Source organism: Oncorhynchus mykiss, chromosome 21, assembly GCF_057628025.1.
Source record: "Oncorhynchus mykiss isolate SJ-2025 chromosome 21, ASM5762802v1, whole genome shotgun sequence".
NCBI lineage: Eukaryota > Metazoa > Chordata > Actinopteri > Salmoniformes > Salmonidae > Oncorhynchus > Oncorhynchus mykiss.
Window position 1 is genome coordinate 8,173,810 of NC_143042.1, and position 16,366 is coordinate 8,190,175.

The 16,366-nt window shown below is 42.2% G+C and overlaps 1 protein-coding gene and 1 long non-coding RNA gene across 4 annotated transcripts in view; one reads left to right on the forward strand and one right to left on the reverse strand.

Moving 5' to 3' along the window:
* Positions 1-9,392, forward strand: part of LOC110499865 (voltage-dependent calcium channel subunit alpha-2/delta-1) — a 158,583-nt gene extending 149,191 nt beyond the window's left edge. For all 3 annotated transcript variants that reach the window (XM_090213652.1, XM_090213653.1, XM_090213654.1), the window contains 3 exons: positions 1,102-1,214; positions 3,858-3,940; positions 5,344-9,392. In XM_090213652.1, coding sequence (XP_090069778.1) covers positions 1,102-1,214; positions 3,858-3,940; positions 5,344-5,466 — 319 coding nt within the window. In that variant the 3' untranslated portion in view covers positions 5,467-9,392. The remainder of the gene's footprint in view (positions 1-1,101; positions 1,215-3,857; positions 3,941-5,343) is intronic.
* Positions 6,257-11,317, reverse strand: LOC149972965 (uncharacterized). The gene is made up of 2 exons (XR_016490131.1): positions 6,604-11,317; positions 6,257-6,552 (listed from the first exon to the last, which is right to left on the reverse strand). It is a non-coding gene; the product is annotated as an uncharacterized LOC149972965 (long non-coding RNA).
* Between the last annotated feature and the right edge of the window lie 5,049 nt (positions 11,318-16,366).

Sequence of the window (16,366 nt, forward strand, 5' to 3'; positions counted from 1 at the left end):
GTGCTGCTAGTGGTCTGCTAGTGCTCTGCTTGTGGTCTGTTAGTGGTCTGCTAGTGCTGCTAGTGGTCTGCTAGGGCTGCTAGTGGTCTGCTAGTGGTCTGCTAGTGCTCTGCTAGTGCTCTGCTAGTGGTCTGCTAGTGCTGCTAGTGGTCTGCTAGTGCTGCTAGTGGTCTGCTAGTGGTCTGCTAGTGGTCTGCTAGTGCTGCTAGTGGTCTGCTAGTGCTGCTATTGGTCTGCTAGTGGTCTGCTAGTGCTCTGCTAGTGCTCTGCTAGTGGTCTGCTAGTGCTGCTAGTGGTCTGCTAGTGCTCTGCTTGTGGTCTGCTAGTGGTCTGCTAGTGCTGCTAGTGGTCTGCTAGGGCTGCTAGTGGTCTGCTAGTGGTCTGCTAGTGCTCTGCTTGTGGTCTGCTAGTGGTCTGCTAGTGGTCTGCTAGTGCTGCTAGTGGTCTGCTGTGCTGCCAGTGCAATTGCACTCAACCGAATAAATCCGTCACTCTAATGACAAAGTGGAGTTCCCTGGGCCGAGGAGGTAGTAAACTCCACATGCCTTGAAGGTGAGGTAGAGTCAGTATGCTGCAAGGCAGACCACAATCTTGGCGGTGCGTTTGCTGTTTTAAGGCTCCCTCGTGCTGTCTAATGGGGTGCCTGCCGCACTGTGTTGCTGTGCATTAGCTTCGCATACGTCGCCAGTTAACAACCACCATAAAGAAGGTAAATTTTTGTCTAAACTCAAAACTGCCGGCCTGTGTTTCCGCTATGGTCTGCTATGGTCTGAGGCCGGTGTAATTTAGGACTAGAGCTTGGACCATATATAAGCAGACAGTGTTGCCCTCACACCGACCCTTCAAGGTTGGATGCAGCTTATGTTTGGTAGGTCGACTCAACTCAACCCATTCAGACAATTATGTTCTCATTGGAACATACGGGTGTTTCACTTGAAATATAATTAGATTCCGGGAATCTTCCAACCGGGATTTCTGGAAAACATGTGAACATTAGGGAAAGTTTCAGGAATTTTTCAACCCTAGTCTTGTAGTACCCTGTCTTTCCCAATGCCATGTCTCATGGCATCTCCCCTGTGTCTTGTTTCTGTCTCGATCCAGGATGTTCCATGCTGAGAAGCTGTGGAAGACCAACCTGGTGTTCGTCATCGCCGACGCCAAGCTCACCTGCATGTCATGTGACCACAAGCCCTTAATACAGGCCGAGCAGCCTTGTATCCTTTAAACATACAGTCAATAGAGCACTAATGTTTAATATTGTAATACAGTAGTAATATATTCATGTCTAATGTAGTTGTGTAGTTCATCTGTACTACTTACAGTCTGTTAGTTCTAGTTTACTGGTCTTTGTATATACAGTGACTCTTCTTAAAATAATCACATCTAACTAGATTATTATTTGTTTAATTATTAAAAGGTGTACAGTTGTACAGGTTTTTTCTTTTATCCTACTGGTCCCTATATTCTTGACTTTTACAAGCAGAGTACAATATTTTTCATATTCCTCAATGGATCAGAACTTCCTCTATGGCTAAGTGAAACTCAGACCTGTACTGACTGACTGGCTTCTCTCTCTGTTACAGATGAACCAAACTCAGACCTGTACTGACTCAGTCTCCTGTCTCTCTCTGTGGCTGTTGAACCAAACTCAGACCTGTACTGACTCAGTCTCCTGTCTCTCTCTCTGTGTTGCTGTTGAACCAAACTCAGACCTGTACTGACTCAGTCTCCTGTCTCTCTCTGTGGATGTTGAACCAAACTCAGACCTGTACTGACTGTCTCCCGTCTCTCTCTGTGGCTGTTGAACCAAACTCAGACCTGTACTGACTCAGTCTCCTGTCTCTCTCTGTGGATGTTGAACCAAACTCAGACCTGTACTGACTGTCTCCCGTCTCTCTCTGTGGCTGTTGAACCAAACTCAGACCTGTACTGACTGACTGGCTTCTCTCTCTGTTACAGATGAACCAAACTCAGACCTGTACTGACTCAGTCTCCTGTCTCTCTCTGTGGATGTTGAACCAAACTCAGACCTGTACTGACTCAGTCTCCTGTCTCTCTCTCTGTGGATGTTGAACCAAACTCAGACCTGTACTGACTCAGTCTCCTGTCTCTCTCTGTGGCTGTTGAACCAAACTCAGACCTGTACTGACTCAGTCTCCTGTCTCTCTCTATGGCTGTTGAACCAAACTCAGACCTGTACTGACTCAGTCTCCTGTCTCTCTCTGTGGCAGATGATAGCGAAGGCTAATCCACTCTGAAAGGCTTACAATCAAATCCATCATATCCCCTCCAACACACCAGGGCTGTAGCCAATTATACAAGGAGCCTAATGAAAATTCACATAAATTCAAAATGGCAGCCAAAAGGGTTTCAGGGGAGACTATTTGATTTGCTCCAAAAATGACGTGGTTTTTCCATGTCTTTCTGAAAGCATCTGTTCCGATTGTTCTTTCACATTTCGATTAGTGTTATGGCTTGATATTTAATTTGATATGGTAATTTACTTCAATCCAAAGTGGATAGTGATACAGATTGGGTATGTGTGGCCACAAAGTGGGTTACATACAGCCATAGAGATACAATATAATAGTGTTCCATTTAATTCTGTGCCCACAATATCTGGTGATGCAAGTACTACACTGAACAAAAATATAAACGCAACATGCAAACATTTAAAATATTTTACTGAGTTATAAGGGCCCTAATCTATGGATTTCACATGACTGAGAATACAGATATGCATCTGTTGGTCACAAATACCTGTGGGGTGGATCAAAAAACCAGTCAGTATCTGGTGTGACCACTGTTTGCCTCATGCAGCATGACACATCTCCTTCGCATAGAGTTGATCAGGCTGTTGATTGTGGCCTGTGGAATGTTGTCCCACTCCTCTTCAATGACTGTGCAAAGTTGCTAGATGTTGGCGGGAACTGTAATACACTGTCACACACGTCGATCCAGAGCATCTCAAACATGCTCAATGGGTGACATGTATGGTGAGTATGCAGGCCATGGAAAAGCTAGGACATTTTCAGCTTCCAGTTATTGTGTACAGATCCTTGTGATGTGGGGCCGTGCATTTTCATACTGAAACATGAGGTGATGGCAGGTGATGAATGGCACGACAATGGGCCTCAGGATCTCGTCACCGTATCTCTGTGTATTCAAATTGCCATCGATAAAATGCAATTGTGCTCATTGTCCATAGCTTGAGCCTTCCCATACCATAACCCCACCTCCACCATTGGGCACTCTGTTCACAACGTTGACATCAACAAACATCAGTCTGCTATCTTTCCGGTACAGTTGAAACCGGTATTCATCTGTGAAGAACCCACTTCTCCAGTGTGCCAGTGACCATCGAAGGTGAACCTTTGCCCACTGAAGTCAGTTACAATGCTGAACTGCAGTCAGGTCAAGACCCTGGTGAGGATGACGAGCACGCAGATGACATTCCTGCAGTCATCATGACAGTTGCACGCTCCCTCAAAACTTGAGACATCAGTGGCATTGTGTTGTGTGGCAAAACTGCACATATTAGAGTGCCCCCAGCACTAAGTGCACCTGGATAATGATCATGCTGTTTAGTCAGCTTCTTGATATGCCACACCTGTCAGATGAATAGATTATCTTGGCAGAGGAGAAATGCTCACTAACAGGGATCTAAACAAATTTGTGCACACAGTTTGAGAGAAATAAGCTTTTTGTTGGAACATTTATGGGATAACTTATTTCAGTTTATGAAACATGGGACCAACACTTTTCACATGTTGCGTGTCTATTTTGGTTCAGTAGATATATTCTAGCCAATTGAGCTACCAGAACCAATGGTTTATTTCCTAAATGGGTTGATGTAGCTGAGGGACCAGACCCATGTGAAATGGCTGAGAAACCAAGGTTCCGAAAAGGTCCAGATGCCTGTTTCGACAACAACGAGAGGGTAGGTCACGTCATTATTTTGTCATCCTCTGTGTTTAAAAATGGCAACCGTCAAATGTAACGTCACAATGTCAAAACTCACAATACACTAATATGTTTTCACAATGCATGTGCTTTTCTCAATGTGCATAGTTCTCTTGTTAATGTTCCATCTTTTACTCAAAATGGCTGCCTCTTTCTCTATTCTTGTCTTTGGATTACTGTATGTGCAGAGATTTCCCACACAAATACAAGTTATTGCCAGGTATTGACATACTGCACTGTATGGTTCAACAGTAAGCAAATATGTAGTGTAAATGACTAAAATCCTTTGTGTGTGAAATCTCTGCACTTGAATGCTTTGGTTTGTTTTTCAGACTCGTCTTATCCCAGTGGCAAACCTTTTGGTTTCTCAAAGTTTCATGATGGTGTTAACATCTTCTGCTTGCACTCTTTCTATTTATTACACACACACACACACACACACACACACACACACACACACCTAGATGCTTCTCTCTGTTTCTCTCTCTTCACCTTTCCACAAAGTGTTCTGTTTTCTCCGTTCTTCTGCCCATTCACTTTGCACATGGACTTTCTAACTGCTAACTGTGGAATGTTTGCTGCATGACTTTCTCTTTCTCTCTGTTTCTGTTTCTTTCCTGCTCTTTGATTGGCTGTTGATGGTTAGGATGAGCACATGTGCCCGACGAGCGCAGGCTCTCCATTGGCCTCCTCTCTGCTCATGTTACTGCCGCCACTGTTCATGTGCTGTCTCGGGTCAGTCCCATCAAGCACTCTCTCTCTCTCTCTCTCTCTCTCTCTCTCTCTCTCTCTCTCTCTCTCTCTCTCTCTCTCGCTCTCGCTCTCGCTCTCGCTCTCGCTCTCGCTCTCTCTCGCTCTCGCTCTCGCTCTCTCTCTCTCTCTCTCTCTGTATCATACTATGTATTTATTTCCATCTCTCTTTATCGGTCTGTTTGTCTACTGACGTGTTTACTAATCTAGATGCTAGCTAACGCAGGCCCTTGCTTCCTAATTTAACTCTAACAAATTCTTATTTATTTTATGATGTAGAAAATGATACATGCCTGAAAATGTTTTGCTATTACGCTCCACTCTATAGAGCTGTACAGATTATCAGACATCAGAGAATCCGACATGGATTATTCCATACTCAGATTACAATTATTCCATACATACCCCAATCTCTATTCAATGTGGATATGCAGTCTAGTACCATTATACCTTGCTATTATGTCATCAAACATACAGTAGCTTTATGAATATGTAAGACATACTGGGCTGTTGTACCCCTACTGAACCAATTATCTTTTAGTCAGCAGGGTTGTGTCTGTCACTAACTTGTCCCCCTGCCACCTTCCTCCCTGCCACCTTCCTCCTCCCCTCTTGTTGCCGTGGTCACAGGAGGAGGACTTTGACTGTGGTGGGGCGTCCGCTCTGAGCCCGTCCCTGTTGGCCATGGTGGCGCTGCAGCTGGCCCTGCTCTGGCTCCTGGCCGGCTCAACTCACCACGCCGTCCCCTCGTGACCTCTGAAGACCTCGGTTGCCCCCGGCAACCGGCATGCAACGCCGCCTCAAAACGCCGAACGCTAAAACAAAAAAACATCTGAAACCACTTCCTGACAGATCTTCTTTTTGGGATATTTGCGTTTTTCAAGGGTTTCGTTACATTTCTTCACCCAGGGGTGGGAGAAAGTGAGGAAAGTTAACATCGGCGGGATGTAAAATAAATTCTAAGCGAGAACTTTCATCCCTGACCCCTGACCCCTGGCTTTTCCCCTCCAGCCATCTGAGCTTCCAGCCATCTGAGCTAGGGAGATCGAGGTGATTGAGTGGTGAACTTTGACCTTTGTTTGGCTCGACGATGACAACCCTGCAAATGCTACAGGTTGGACTGCCTTACAGTGCCAGGGGGAAAGTGAAAGGACTGCCTCTTCATTTTGGGTTCCTTTTAGGTTTTTTTTTTTTTTTGTGATGTTCTAAAAGAGATCCCCGTTGATTTGTATTCAACACTGCCAGAAACAGTGCTGCCCTTCGCAACAGTCCCGTTGTGTTTGTCACAAAGTTATTTATTTATTTCTAAACCTTTTGCAGTGGCTTGTTACTCAGTATTGAAATGTGTGTTTGTTTTGTTCAAGTTGCAATAAGTTGTTTAATAGGAAGTCAGAAATCAGAATGTTTTTTATTTTACACTGGGGTGCTGTTGGCATTATTCTGTTCGTTTCAACTCCCATTTAAAAGTAGCAACACATTTACATTCACGCTGCTGTCCTTGTATAGATGTGGTGTACAACGATCATATTCATTCACGTACATGTGGTCACATATGAACCCTTTTGCCCCCACTTACTATCTCCTGTTTGAAGTGATTGATCCCTTTCTGTTTGCGGTCAACCACTTCTCCCTCAACCTTGACCACAAATGGTCAATGTCGGGTCCTACCATCTTGGTATCTGGTCCCTCTGAACTAACCATCATTGCCAAAGTGCAATTGACCAATCAGGGCACCCCGGCTGGCCTCTAGTGCGCTCATTGGTCTAATCTCTAGTGCCATGTTGATTCTTAGTCAGACAAACCCTTTAGCTTTATTTATTTGACTGTGTGGCTACTGACCTGAAGGAAACTTGATGTGTTTGGTATTTATTTGACTGTGTGGCTACTGACCTGAAGGAAACTTGATGTGTTTGGTATTTATTTGAATATATAAGTTTGTTTTTGTTTTTTATTAGGATGAAGGGCATAGCTGCATGCTAGTGTGTAATGTTGGCTTTAATGCCATTATTTTTTGATTGATTTCAATGTGTCAATGCAATGGATATAAAATGAAGAGAAAGAGTAGGAGGGATGTAGGAAATGTAGACTTGGTACATGACAGTTTATTTGTGCTTGCTCATGTCTCACTTCTTGATTTAAGTATCGTTGAATAAGTGACTTGCAACTTCAAGGATCTGTCTTTCTCACAATGTTCTGCCCGCTATTGAAGAGAACATTTCCCCAAATCAAAAACCATTGCACCTCGTTGCAAAGTCAATTTCCCCCTCAAAACGTAAATTGCTTTAAGACCTATTGGAAATGTCGATCAATACACTCCAATCTAAATTCATTCATATCAGTGTGGATATCAGTCCTGTTGTACTTTCTTAGTTTCTGTGTGCCTTGTGGTTCTGGTACTTTAATAACTTTATGAATTAGAGATTCAAGACAGATTGACAATAGGATACTGTCTTTCTGAGTGTACTATACTATGGTATACACCTGCTAACTCATTTCCCCACAAGAACAGCTACCAACATACTACATGAGAAATAACAGAAATGTGCCTCGTTTTATTCAGGACCAAATCTGGACCCGTCAATCATCCTAGCCAAACGATGCAGTGGAATAACTTTGAGTGAAAGAGACATAAGGTTAAGTTTCTTTATTCAGCGTTGTGGAAAAACGGTTTTATTAAAACGCGGTTTTATTATCATGTCAGAATATCAACAATTCCTCTCTAAATGGATTGTATTTGTTTAATTTTTGAACATGGTTCACAAGAGGGACATGGTAGACATGCTGTGCTTTAAAAAAACGTTTTTATCTTTATGATGCAATTCAGCTTGTTCGACTGGGACGTGATCTGATGGTCGATTTAGTGTTACTGATCTGTTGTAGAGAAAATATAGAGGAGTTCCTGGCACTGAATTGACCTCTTAAGCACTAAACAAGATCATTTCAGACAATCGATTCGATAACAATTGACAATCATAGTTTCCGATAACTTGCTTAAGACTAGTATTAGTAATACTTCATTGAATTAATTGCTGTAAATGAAAATGCAAACAACTGCCAAAACAGGGACTTTAAAGGAGCCTTGGGGTAATGTCAGAAACATTCACGCATTGTTTCCTTTGAAAACAGAGGCATATGGACTCAGGAAACCGCATAGTCAATTCAGTGTAGAGTTGGGAAACTACATGATTACGCTGTGTGGTCTCTAGTGCCATTCAAATACTTCTCCCACACCTCATTATCATTGCTTAAATTATAATTACAAAGCGTTCTTACGTCAACCAGAATAAAATCCATCTGGACTTTTTCCATTTCTCTGAAACACTGAAGAGGAAGGGGACTTTTGTTATGATCCCAGTCTTAAGCTATGATTATTTGCCAATATGTTATGTGGCGAAACTCGAGTACCATCACCAAAGGCGGACTGCTGTCATGTCCGAAACTATACGAGTGGTCTGAGGTGACATTTAGGGTCCCGTATTGGTTGTTTCAATGTTCTGTGGGGAAACTAACTAACATCCTGTATTTAAGACCCTCAATATCTAAGAACATTCAAGAATATCAAGTGCCATAGGACTCTCTTTCTCTGTTTACCGGGAAACCTATTACTAACGTTTATGCAACGTTTAGGATTGAATAAGTGCAAATCTCATCTATTTTCCCTGTGTTGCATGATAATGCCATGATACTGTATCAGTGGCAGGCAATGAGATAAAGTACCCTCTTTCTTCTCCTGCTTTGGTGTGTATTGTTGGGATAGGAAGCATAATAACGTGGGTTTGTTGGGTGTTTGTTTATGATATGATAACGATAACGATACAGCTTCTACTGCCTTTCTCTTGAGGAGACAGCATTTGGTACCGCCCTGGTCTGAGTGAGCGCAGTGGCCTAGCGGTTAGAGCATTGGGCCAGTAACCGAAATGTCACTGGTTCGAATGCACGAGCCGACAAGGTGAAAAATCGGTCAATTTGCCCTTGAGCAAGGCACTTAACCCTAATTTGCTCCAGGGGCGCTGTACTACTATGGCTGACCCTGTAAAACAACACAATTCACTGCAGCTCTCCGGTGTATGTGACAATACATATATTTTCCTCTGTCACAGGTTGTCACATTCAAGACCAGGCTAGACCCTTGGGAAATGGTGTCTGGTTATTTCATGCCACTCTAAGGGCTAAAATCAGATGCTGTCACCTCAGGAATAACATATTAGCAGAGTGATTGGATGTGTTTTTTGATGCTGTGGTGCTCTCTGTGTGGATTGTGTGGGTTATGCTTTTTCTGGACTCTTTTTTTGTTATCATGAACTCTCAGTGTGTTTTAAGGGGAGTGTTCCATGCCTGCAACACTATGTCAGGCTATTGGTGGGACCGCCCCCCAATCTTTCTCTGCCAGCGTTTTCATGGCAGACCATTGGTGGACATGTCCACTAATCTCCCCTTGTCAGACTCCTTTTTGACAGGCTATTGGTGGGCCTCCGCGTCAATCTTCCTTGATTGTGCTTTTAAGATGTTACACTTTTGTGGAACTTGATTCACCTGAATCAGTCATGTATAAATTTGTACGATACTGTTATTATTCTCGGACGAAAGAAAGAAAATAGTAATGTTTATAATCCTGGAAAATGCTTATTCATGTGCAAATACAGTATATTCAGAATAAAACTTTCTCATTAGCTATTGAATGGTGTCCTCTTGCAGTTCTGGGCCCTTTCCTCCCCAACCCAGATTGACTTACTGTTACTGTAACGTTGCCTAAACACATTTCCCACTTTTCCCCACAATGTGTGTGAGAAACTGAAAGAAGCTGCAGTCTGCTATCCCAGTGTCCCCCAGTGACTCCCACCGGCCAATCAGCGATGAGAATTGAGGCCGGGCCAACAACAACATCCAGGAAGTGAAAGTGAAGAATATCTATATCTCTCTGTGGTTATGACACTGAATTTGCTTAACGGACACATTTACAGTTGAAGTTGGAAGTTTACATACACATAAGCCAAATACATTTAAACTCAGTTTTTCACAATTCCTGACATTTAATCCTAGTAATAATTCCCTGTATTAGATCAGTTAGGATCACCACTTTATTTTAAGAATGGGAAATGTCCGAATAATAGTAGAGAGAGTGATTTTATTTCAGCTTTTATTTCTTTCATCACATTCCCAGTGGGTCAGAAGTTTACAATAAACGGAATTAGTATTTGGTAGCATTGCCTTTAAACTGTTTAACTTGAGTCAAAAGTTTCAGGTAGCCTTCCACAAGATTCGCACAATAAGTTGTGTGAATTTTGGCCCCTTCCTCTTGAACAGAGCTGGTGTAACTGAGTCAGGTTTGTAGGCCTCCTTGCTCGTACATGTTTTTTCAGTTCTGCCCACAAATTCTCCATGAGATTGAGGTCAGGGCTTTGTGATGGCTATTGTCCTTAAGCCATTTTGCCACAACTTTGGAAGTATGCTTGGGGTCATTGTCCATTTGGAAGATACATTTGCGACCAAGCTTTAACTTCCTGACTGATGTCTTGAGATGTTGCTTCAATATATCCACATAATTTTCCTGCCTCATGATACCATCTATTTTGTGAAGTGCACCAGTCCCTCCTGCAGAAAAAGCACCACACAACATGACTCTGCCACCCCCGTGCTTCACGGTTGGGATGGTGTTCTTCGGCTTGCAAGCCTCGCCCTTTTTCCTCGAAACATAACGATGGTCATTATGGCCAAACAGTTCTATTTTTGTTTCATCAGAACAGAGGACATTTCTCCAAAAAGTACAATCTTTGTCCCCATGTGTAGTTGCAAACTGTAGTCTGGCTTTTTTATGGTGGTTTTGGAGCAGTGGCCTCTTCCTTGCTGAGCGACCTTTCAGGTTATGTCGATATAGGACTCGTTTTACTGTGGATATAGATACTTTTGTACCTGTTTCCTCCAGCATCTTCACAAGGTCCTTTGGCTGTTCTTCTGGGATTGATTTACACTTTTCGCACCAAAGTACGTATATCTCTTGGAGACAGAATGTGTCTCCTTCCTGAGTGGTATGACGGCTGCGTGGTCCCATGGTGTTTATACTTGCGTACTATTGTTTATACAAATGAACATGGTACATTCAGGCATTTGGAAATTGCTCCCAATGATGAACCAGACTTGTGGAGGTCTACAAAACAAATCTGAGGTCTTGGCTGATTTATTTAGATTTTTCCCATGATGTCAAGTAAAGAGGCACTGAGTTTGAAGGTAGGCCTTGAAAAACATCCACAGGTACACCTCCAATTGACTCAAATTATGTCAATTAGCCTATCAGAAGCTTCTAAATCCATTACATAATTTTCTGGAATTTTCCAAGCTGTTTCAAGGCACAGTCAACTTAGTTCATGTAAACTTCTGATCCACTGGAATTGTGATACAGTGAAATAATCTGTCTGTAAACAATTGTTGGAGAAATTACTTGTGTCATGCACAAAGTAGATGTACTAACCGACTTGCCAAAACTGTAGTTTGTTAACAAGACATTTGTGGAGTGGTTGAAAAGCGAGTTTTAATTACTCCAACATAAGTGTATGTAAACTTCCGACTTCAACTGTATGAAGATGCACTTATTGATAAAGAGAGCTTTTTCATGTACTGTGTAATCCCCCCTTCTCCGACAGTATGTTTATCGAATGTAAATTGATTTAGTCGGTAGCAGAGATCCTTCTCAGACTTGAACCTGAAACCAGCTGCTGTCAAGTCTACATCCATAGCCACATACTCCTTCACAGCCCCCCAAAGACAGACTACATGCTCATTTTACCCCTTACGATCAACGTTAAAATTGTCCCTTATACTGTATGATATACTGCAGGCCCCAAGAACGAACGCGTAAGTCTCTCTGGTGCTAAGGGACATTTTAATGAGTCCAATTACAATGCCTTTTAGTATTTATGATTAATAAAACAGTCTTTATTACTGGTAGCACAGCTGTGGAAATGACTAAGCAGAGAGCAATAATATGAAATTACATATTTTACAGACCCCAAGCAGGAAATTGACCATAACAATTACGACCAAAGCACTATGGAACGGCTCAGTCGTTCCCTCACTATCTCTTTGTAAGAACTTGTAATAATATCATAAACTACAAAGAAAAACCATAAACATTGTACAGAGTCTGTAGTAGGGCGTAGTGAAGGTCAAACTCAGCAGTGAAATGTCATAGCTTTCAGCAGCAAATGGTAAAGCTGAGCAGAGTCCCATAAGGTTTGTTGGCAAACGTTCATTGGGCATATCACTTCACATTTTGGCTGACCTTTTGACACGTGACACATCCAATCCCTTGACCTATATTTCAAACTAGACTGCATGCTCAGTCTGCAGTCTCTACTCTTTCTCTGGAATATGTTTTAATAAATATATGCTTGTGTACCTTGCTAAAAAAATGGGTAACACTTAACCTAAATCACCCAGTTATAATGCATTATAATGCATTGTAGGACTTGTTATGAGCATGTATGAGCCCTTTTATAATGTCAGTTTAAGACCGTTGAAAATGTAACTTATAGAGCAGGGGTAGGCAAATAGATACAGCCCCAGTCCATTTTTGTCAGAGCAGATGGTCGGAGAGTCAGAACATAATTATACTAACTTGTACCCTGCAAATTGACCACAACTAAGCCCCCAAAAAAGGTTATTTTTTTAAATAATAATTTCATGCCAGGATTACATTGAGACACGATCACATACAGTGGGGCAAAAAAGTATTTAGTCAGCCACCAATTGTGCAAGTTCTCCCACTTAAAAATATGAGAGAGGCCAGTAATTTTCATCATAGGTACACTTCAACTATGCCAGACAAAATGAGAAAGAAAATCCAGAAATTGACATTGTAGGATTTTTTATTTATTTATTTGCAAATTATGGTGGAAAATAAGTATTTGGTCAATAAAACAAAAGTTTATCTCAATACTTTGTTATATACCCTTTGTTGGCAATGACAGAGGTCAAACGTTTTCTGTCAGTCTTCACAAAGTTTCCACACACTGTTGCTGGTATTTTGGCCCATTCCTCCATGCAGATCTCCTCTAGAGCAGTGATGTTTTGGGGCTGTTGCTGGGCAACTCGGACTTTCAACTCCCTCCAAAGATTTTCTATGGGGTTGAGATCTGGAGACTGGCTAGGCCACTCCAGGACCTTGAAATGCTTCTTACGAAGCCACTCCTTCGATGCCCGGGCGGTGTGTTTGGGATCATTGTCATGCTGAAAGACCCAGCCACGTTTCATCTTCAATGCCCTTGCTGATGGAAGGAGGTTTTCACTCAAAATCTCACGATACATGGCCCATTCATTCTTTCCTTTACACGTATCAGTCGTCCTGGTCCCTTTGCAGAAAAACAGCCCCAAAATCATGTTTCCACCCCCATGCTTCACAGTAGGTATGGTGTTCTTTGGATGCAACCAAAAAGTTATATTTTGGTTTCATCTGACCATATAACATTCTCCCAATCTTCTTCTGGATTATCTAAATGCACTCTAGCAAACTTCAGACGGGCCTGGACATGTACTGGCTTAAGCAGGGGGACACGTCTGGCACTGCAGGATTTGAGTCCCTGGCGGCGTAGTGTGTTACTGATGGTAGGCTTTGTTACTTTGGTCCCAGCTCTCTGCAGGTCATTCACTAGGTCCCCCCGTGTGGTTCTGGGATTTTTGCTCACCGTTCTTGTGATCATTTTGACCCCCCGGGGTGAGATCTTGCGTGGAGCCCCAGATCGAGGGAGATTATCAGTGGTCTTGTATGTCTTCCATTTCCTAATAATTGCTCCCACAGTTGATTTCTTCAAACCAAGCTGCTTACCTATTGCAGATTCAGTCTTCCCAGCCTGGTGCAGGTCTACAATTTTGTTTCTGGTGTCCTTTGACAGCTCTTTGGTCTTGGCCATAGTGGAGTTTGGAGTGTGACTGTTTGAGGTTGTGGACAGGTGTCTTTTATACTGATAACAAGTTCAAACAGGTGCCATTAATACAGGTAACGAGTGGAGGACAGAGGATCCTATTAAAGAAGAAGTTACAGGTCTGTGAGAGCCAGAAATCTTGCTTGTTTGTAGGTGACCAAATACTTATTTTCCACCATAATTTGCAAATAAATTCATTAAAAATCCTACAATGTGATTTTCGGCATTTTATTCCCTAATTTTGTCTGTCATAGTTGAAGTGTACCTATGATGAAAATTACAGGCCTCTCTCATCTTTTTAAGTTGGAGAACTTACACAATTGGTGGCTGACTAAATAATTTTGTGCCCCACTGTACATCTCTTTTGTGGGAATATATGGGAATACATTTTCTAAATTAAACAAATGTTTAGCTGAATTCCTGGTGATTTTAGTCTTTTTGACCCAAAACTAAACCCTGCGGGCCGGTTTTGGCCTGCGGGGCAGCCTATTACCGACTCCTGATATAGAGAGACATATTATAAGCCTTGTTATAAGATACGGTTCACATGTGCTTATACAAAGTTATAAAGCATTACAGCTGGATGAGTAAGTGTTACCAAAACTTGCTTCTGGGTATGCTGCCTCTGCATGTCAGGGGTTTTCTACTTCTATTTGGACTCCACTTCACCAATAGAGATTCTTCAGAAAGTGTTTTCTAAGCCAGATATGGATGAGTGGTCTGTATCCTCCTGCCGGTGGTTCTTTTTTTAAAGAAACATAATCAAAAGCTTCTCTGCTAAGATCTGGCTAAAATAATGAAAGGAATGTGAGTCTTATTCAGTACATTTAGTTATTGCTTGCTTTTATAAATTCTACCAACCTTGCCAGCAGGCAGGCCAGCTATAATACAGGTAACTACCAAACTAATGGAAATGCTTGAGTAAATGAGGGATACAAAGTATATTGAAAGTTAATTAAGCAATTAACATGTCATTATGCATACGGTCATGTATAAAAAAGGCTGGGCAGGCCATCATTTTGGCTACCATCCACAGGGCACGAGTGGTCACTGAATGGTTTGATGAGCATGAAAACAATGTAAGCCATATGTCATCAGTGTCTCAGTTATCAGATTTCAACACACTTGAACACTTATGGGAGATTCTGGAGCTGTGCCTGAGACAGCATTTTTCACCAACATCAAAACACTAGACGATGGAATTTCTCTTGGAAGAATGGTGTCGCATCCCTCCAATAGAGTTCCAGACACTTGTAGAATCTATGACAAGGCACATTGAAGCTGTTCTGGCCTGTGGTGGCCCAACGCCTTATTAAGACACTTTATGTTGGTGTTGCCTTTATTTTGGCAGTTACCTGTAGTTACACAAGCTAGCTACTCTAACTTGATTGATAGCCTGAAATGGCATCTGAGTAGCAAGTTATGAGTTTGGGAGACTGGGTACCTATATGGGGTAACTAAAGCAAACTTCCTAAAATTGCTATGTGGCTAGTAATATCAGAGGGAAACAACAACAACAACAAAAATATATGGCCATGACACCTCTGGTCACCTCGACATGACACTAAGTACACGGTGCCAGAGGCTCTGCTTTCTGAGTCTGGTTTCCAAGATGGCCCCTCCTGTTTATGTTCTGTCTCGGTCATGTTGTGTTTTGATTGTTATCCGAGTTTCGGCTTGCAGCTTTGTGTTGATCCACATCTGACGGAAACTGCACACTGGATGCACCACGATATGTTCGCATAAATACATGTATTTCATTACTAGTGAACAGAAATACAGATACAAAATGGACGCCAAGCATCACAGAGATGGTGGAACTGCACATTGGTGGTGGTTTAGGTGAGTTAACCCTAATGCACTGTTTAAATGGAGTCTATTAGTTGCACTTCATTGGTGAGAAGGAATGTTGGCACAATATTTACATGCTGATAGGCTGTTACGTAATCCCTTTAGAATGAGCTAATGCATTCACCTTAACATTCACTCTTAATAACTGTAACACTGGCTTATGGGGATATGGTCAATCGTTTAAGACTATGTCATTTGAAATATGTCTATAATTGAGAAATGTGTTAAACTATATGTGTTGATGGTGATGACATGGAGACAACCAAAGACTTAAGTACCCACAGTGAAAACCTACTGAGCCCCCAAAACTAACACAGAGTTACATGAAGATACATGTGGTCCAGTGGGGATAGATGATGAGAGAACAGCTTTGTGGGAAGCTGTCGAGAGCTGCAGGAAAAGCAACATTCTAAACCTCAACCAACAAAAGACAGAAAAGATCAGACCACCTAGACTTTGATGAGATTTTGGTTGAGCCCATTTCAAAACTCTGAGTCTCCAGGCTTCTCAGTGCAACTTCAAGGCATTATCAACATCCCTATTGAAGTCCATTGTGTTTCTATAGAACCGTATTTGTTTGCAGATCTCCTGACTTGACATAGCTTTGGATTTCCTTTTCTAAATGCCTCGTAAGCAGGTTTCACTTGCCTTTTGTCGGGACGGCCATTACGGTCTTGTGACGGTGGTCAACATCTTAATCCTATGAGATTTGAACGGGAATGGGGATTGGGACCCCAATTTAGGACAGCTGAGACGTTTATACTTAGATTGTTTGTTTTTCCCAGGGTCTGTTAATACAGCACCTCTCTCATGTACTGTAGCTGGCCAGTGACCTCAAGGTCCTTGGTCTCCAGCTCGCAGCTCCGCAGCTCACTCTTCCAGTCATC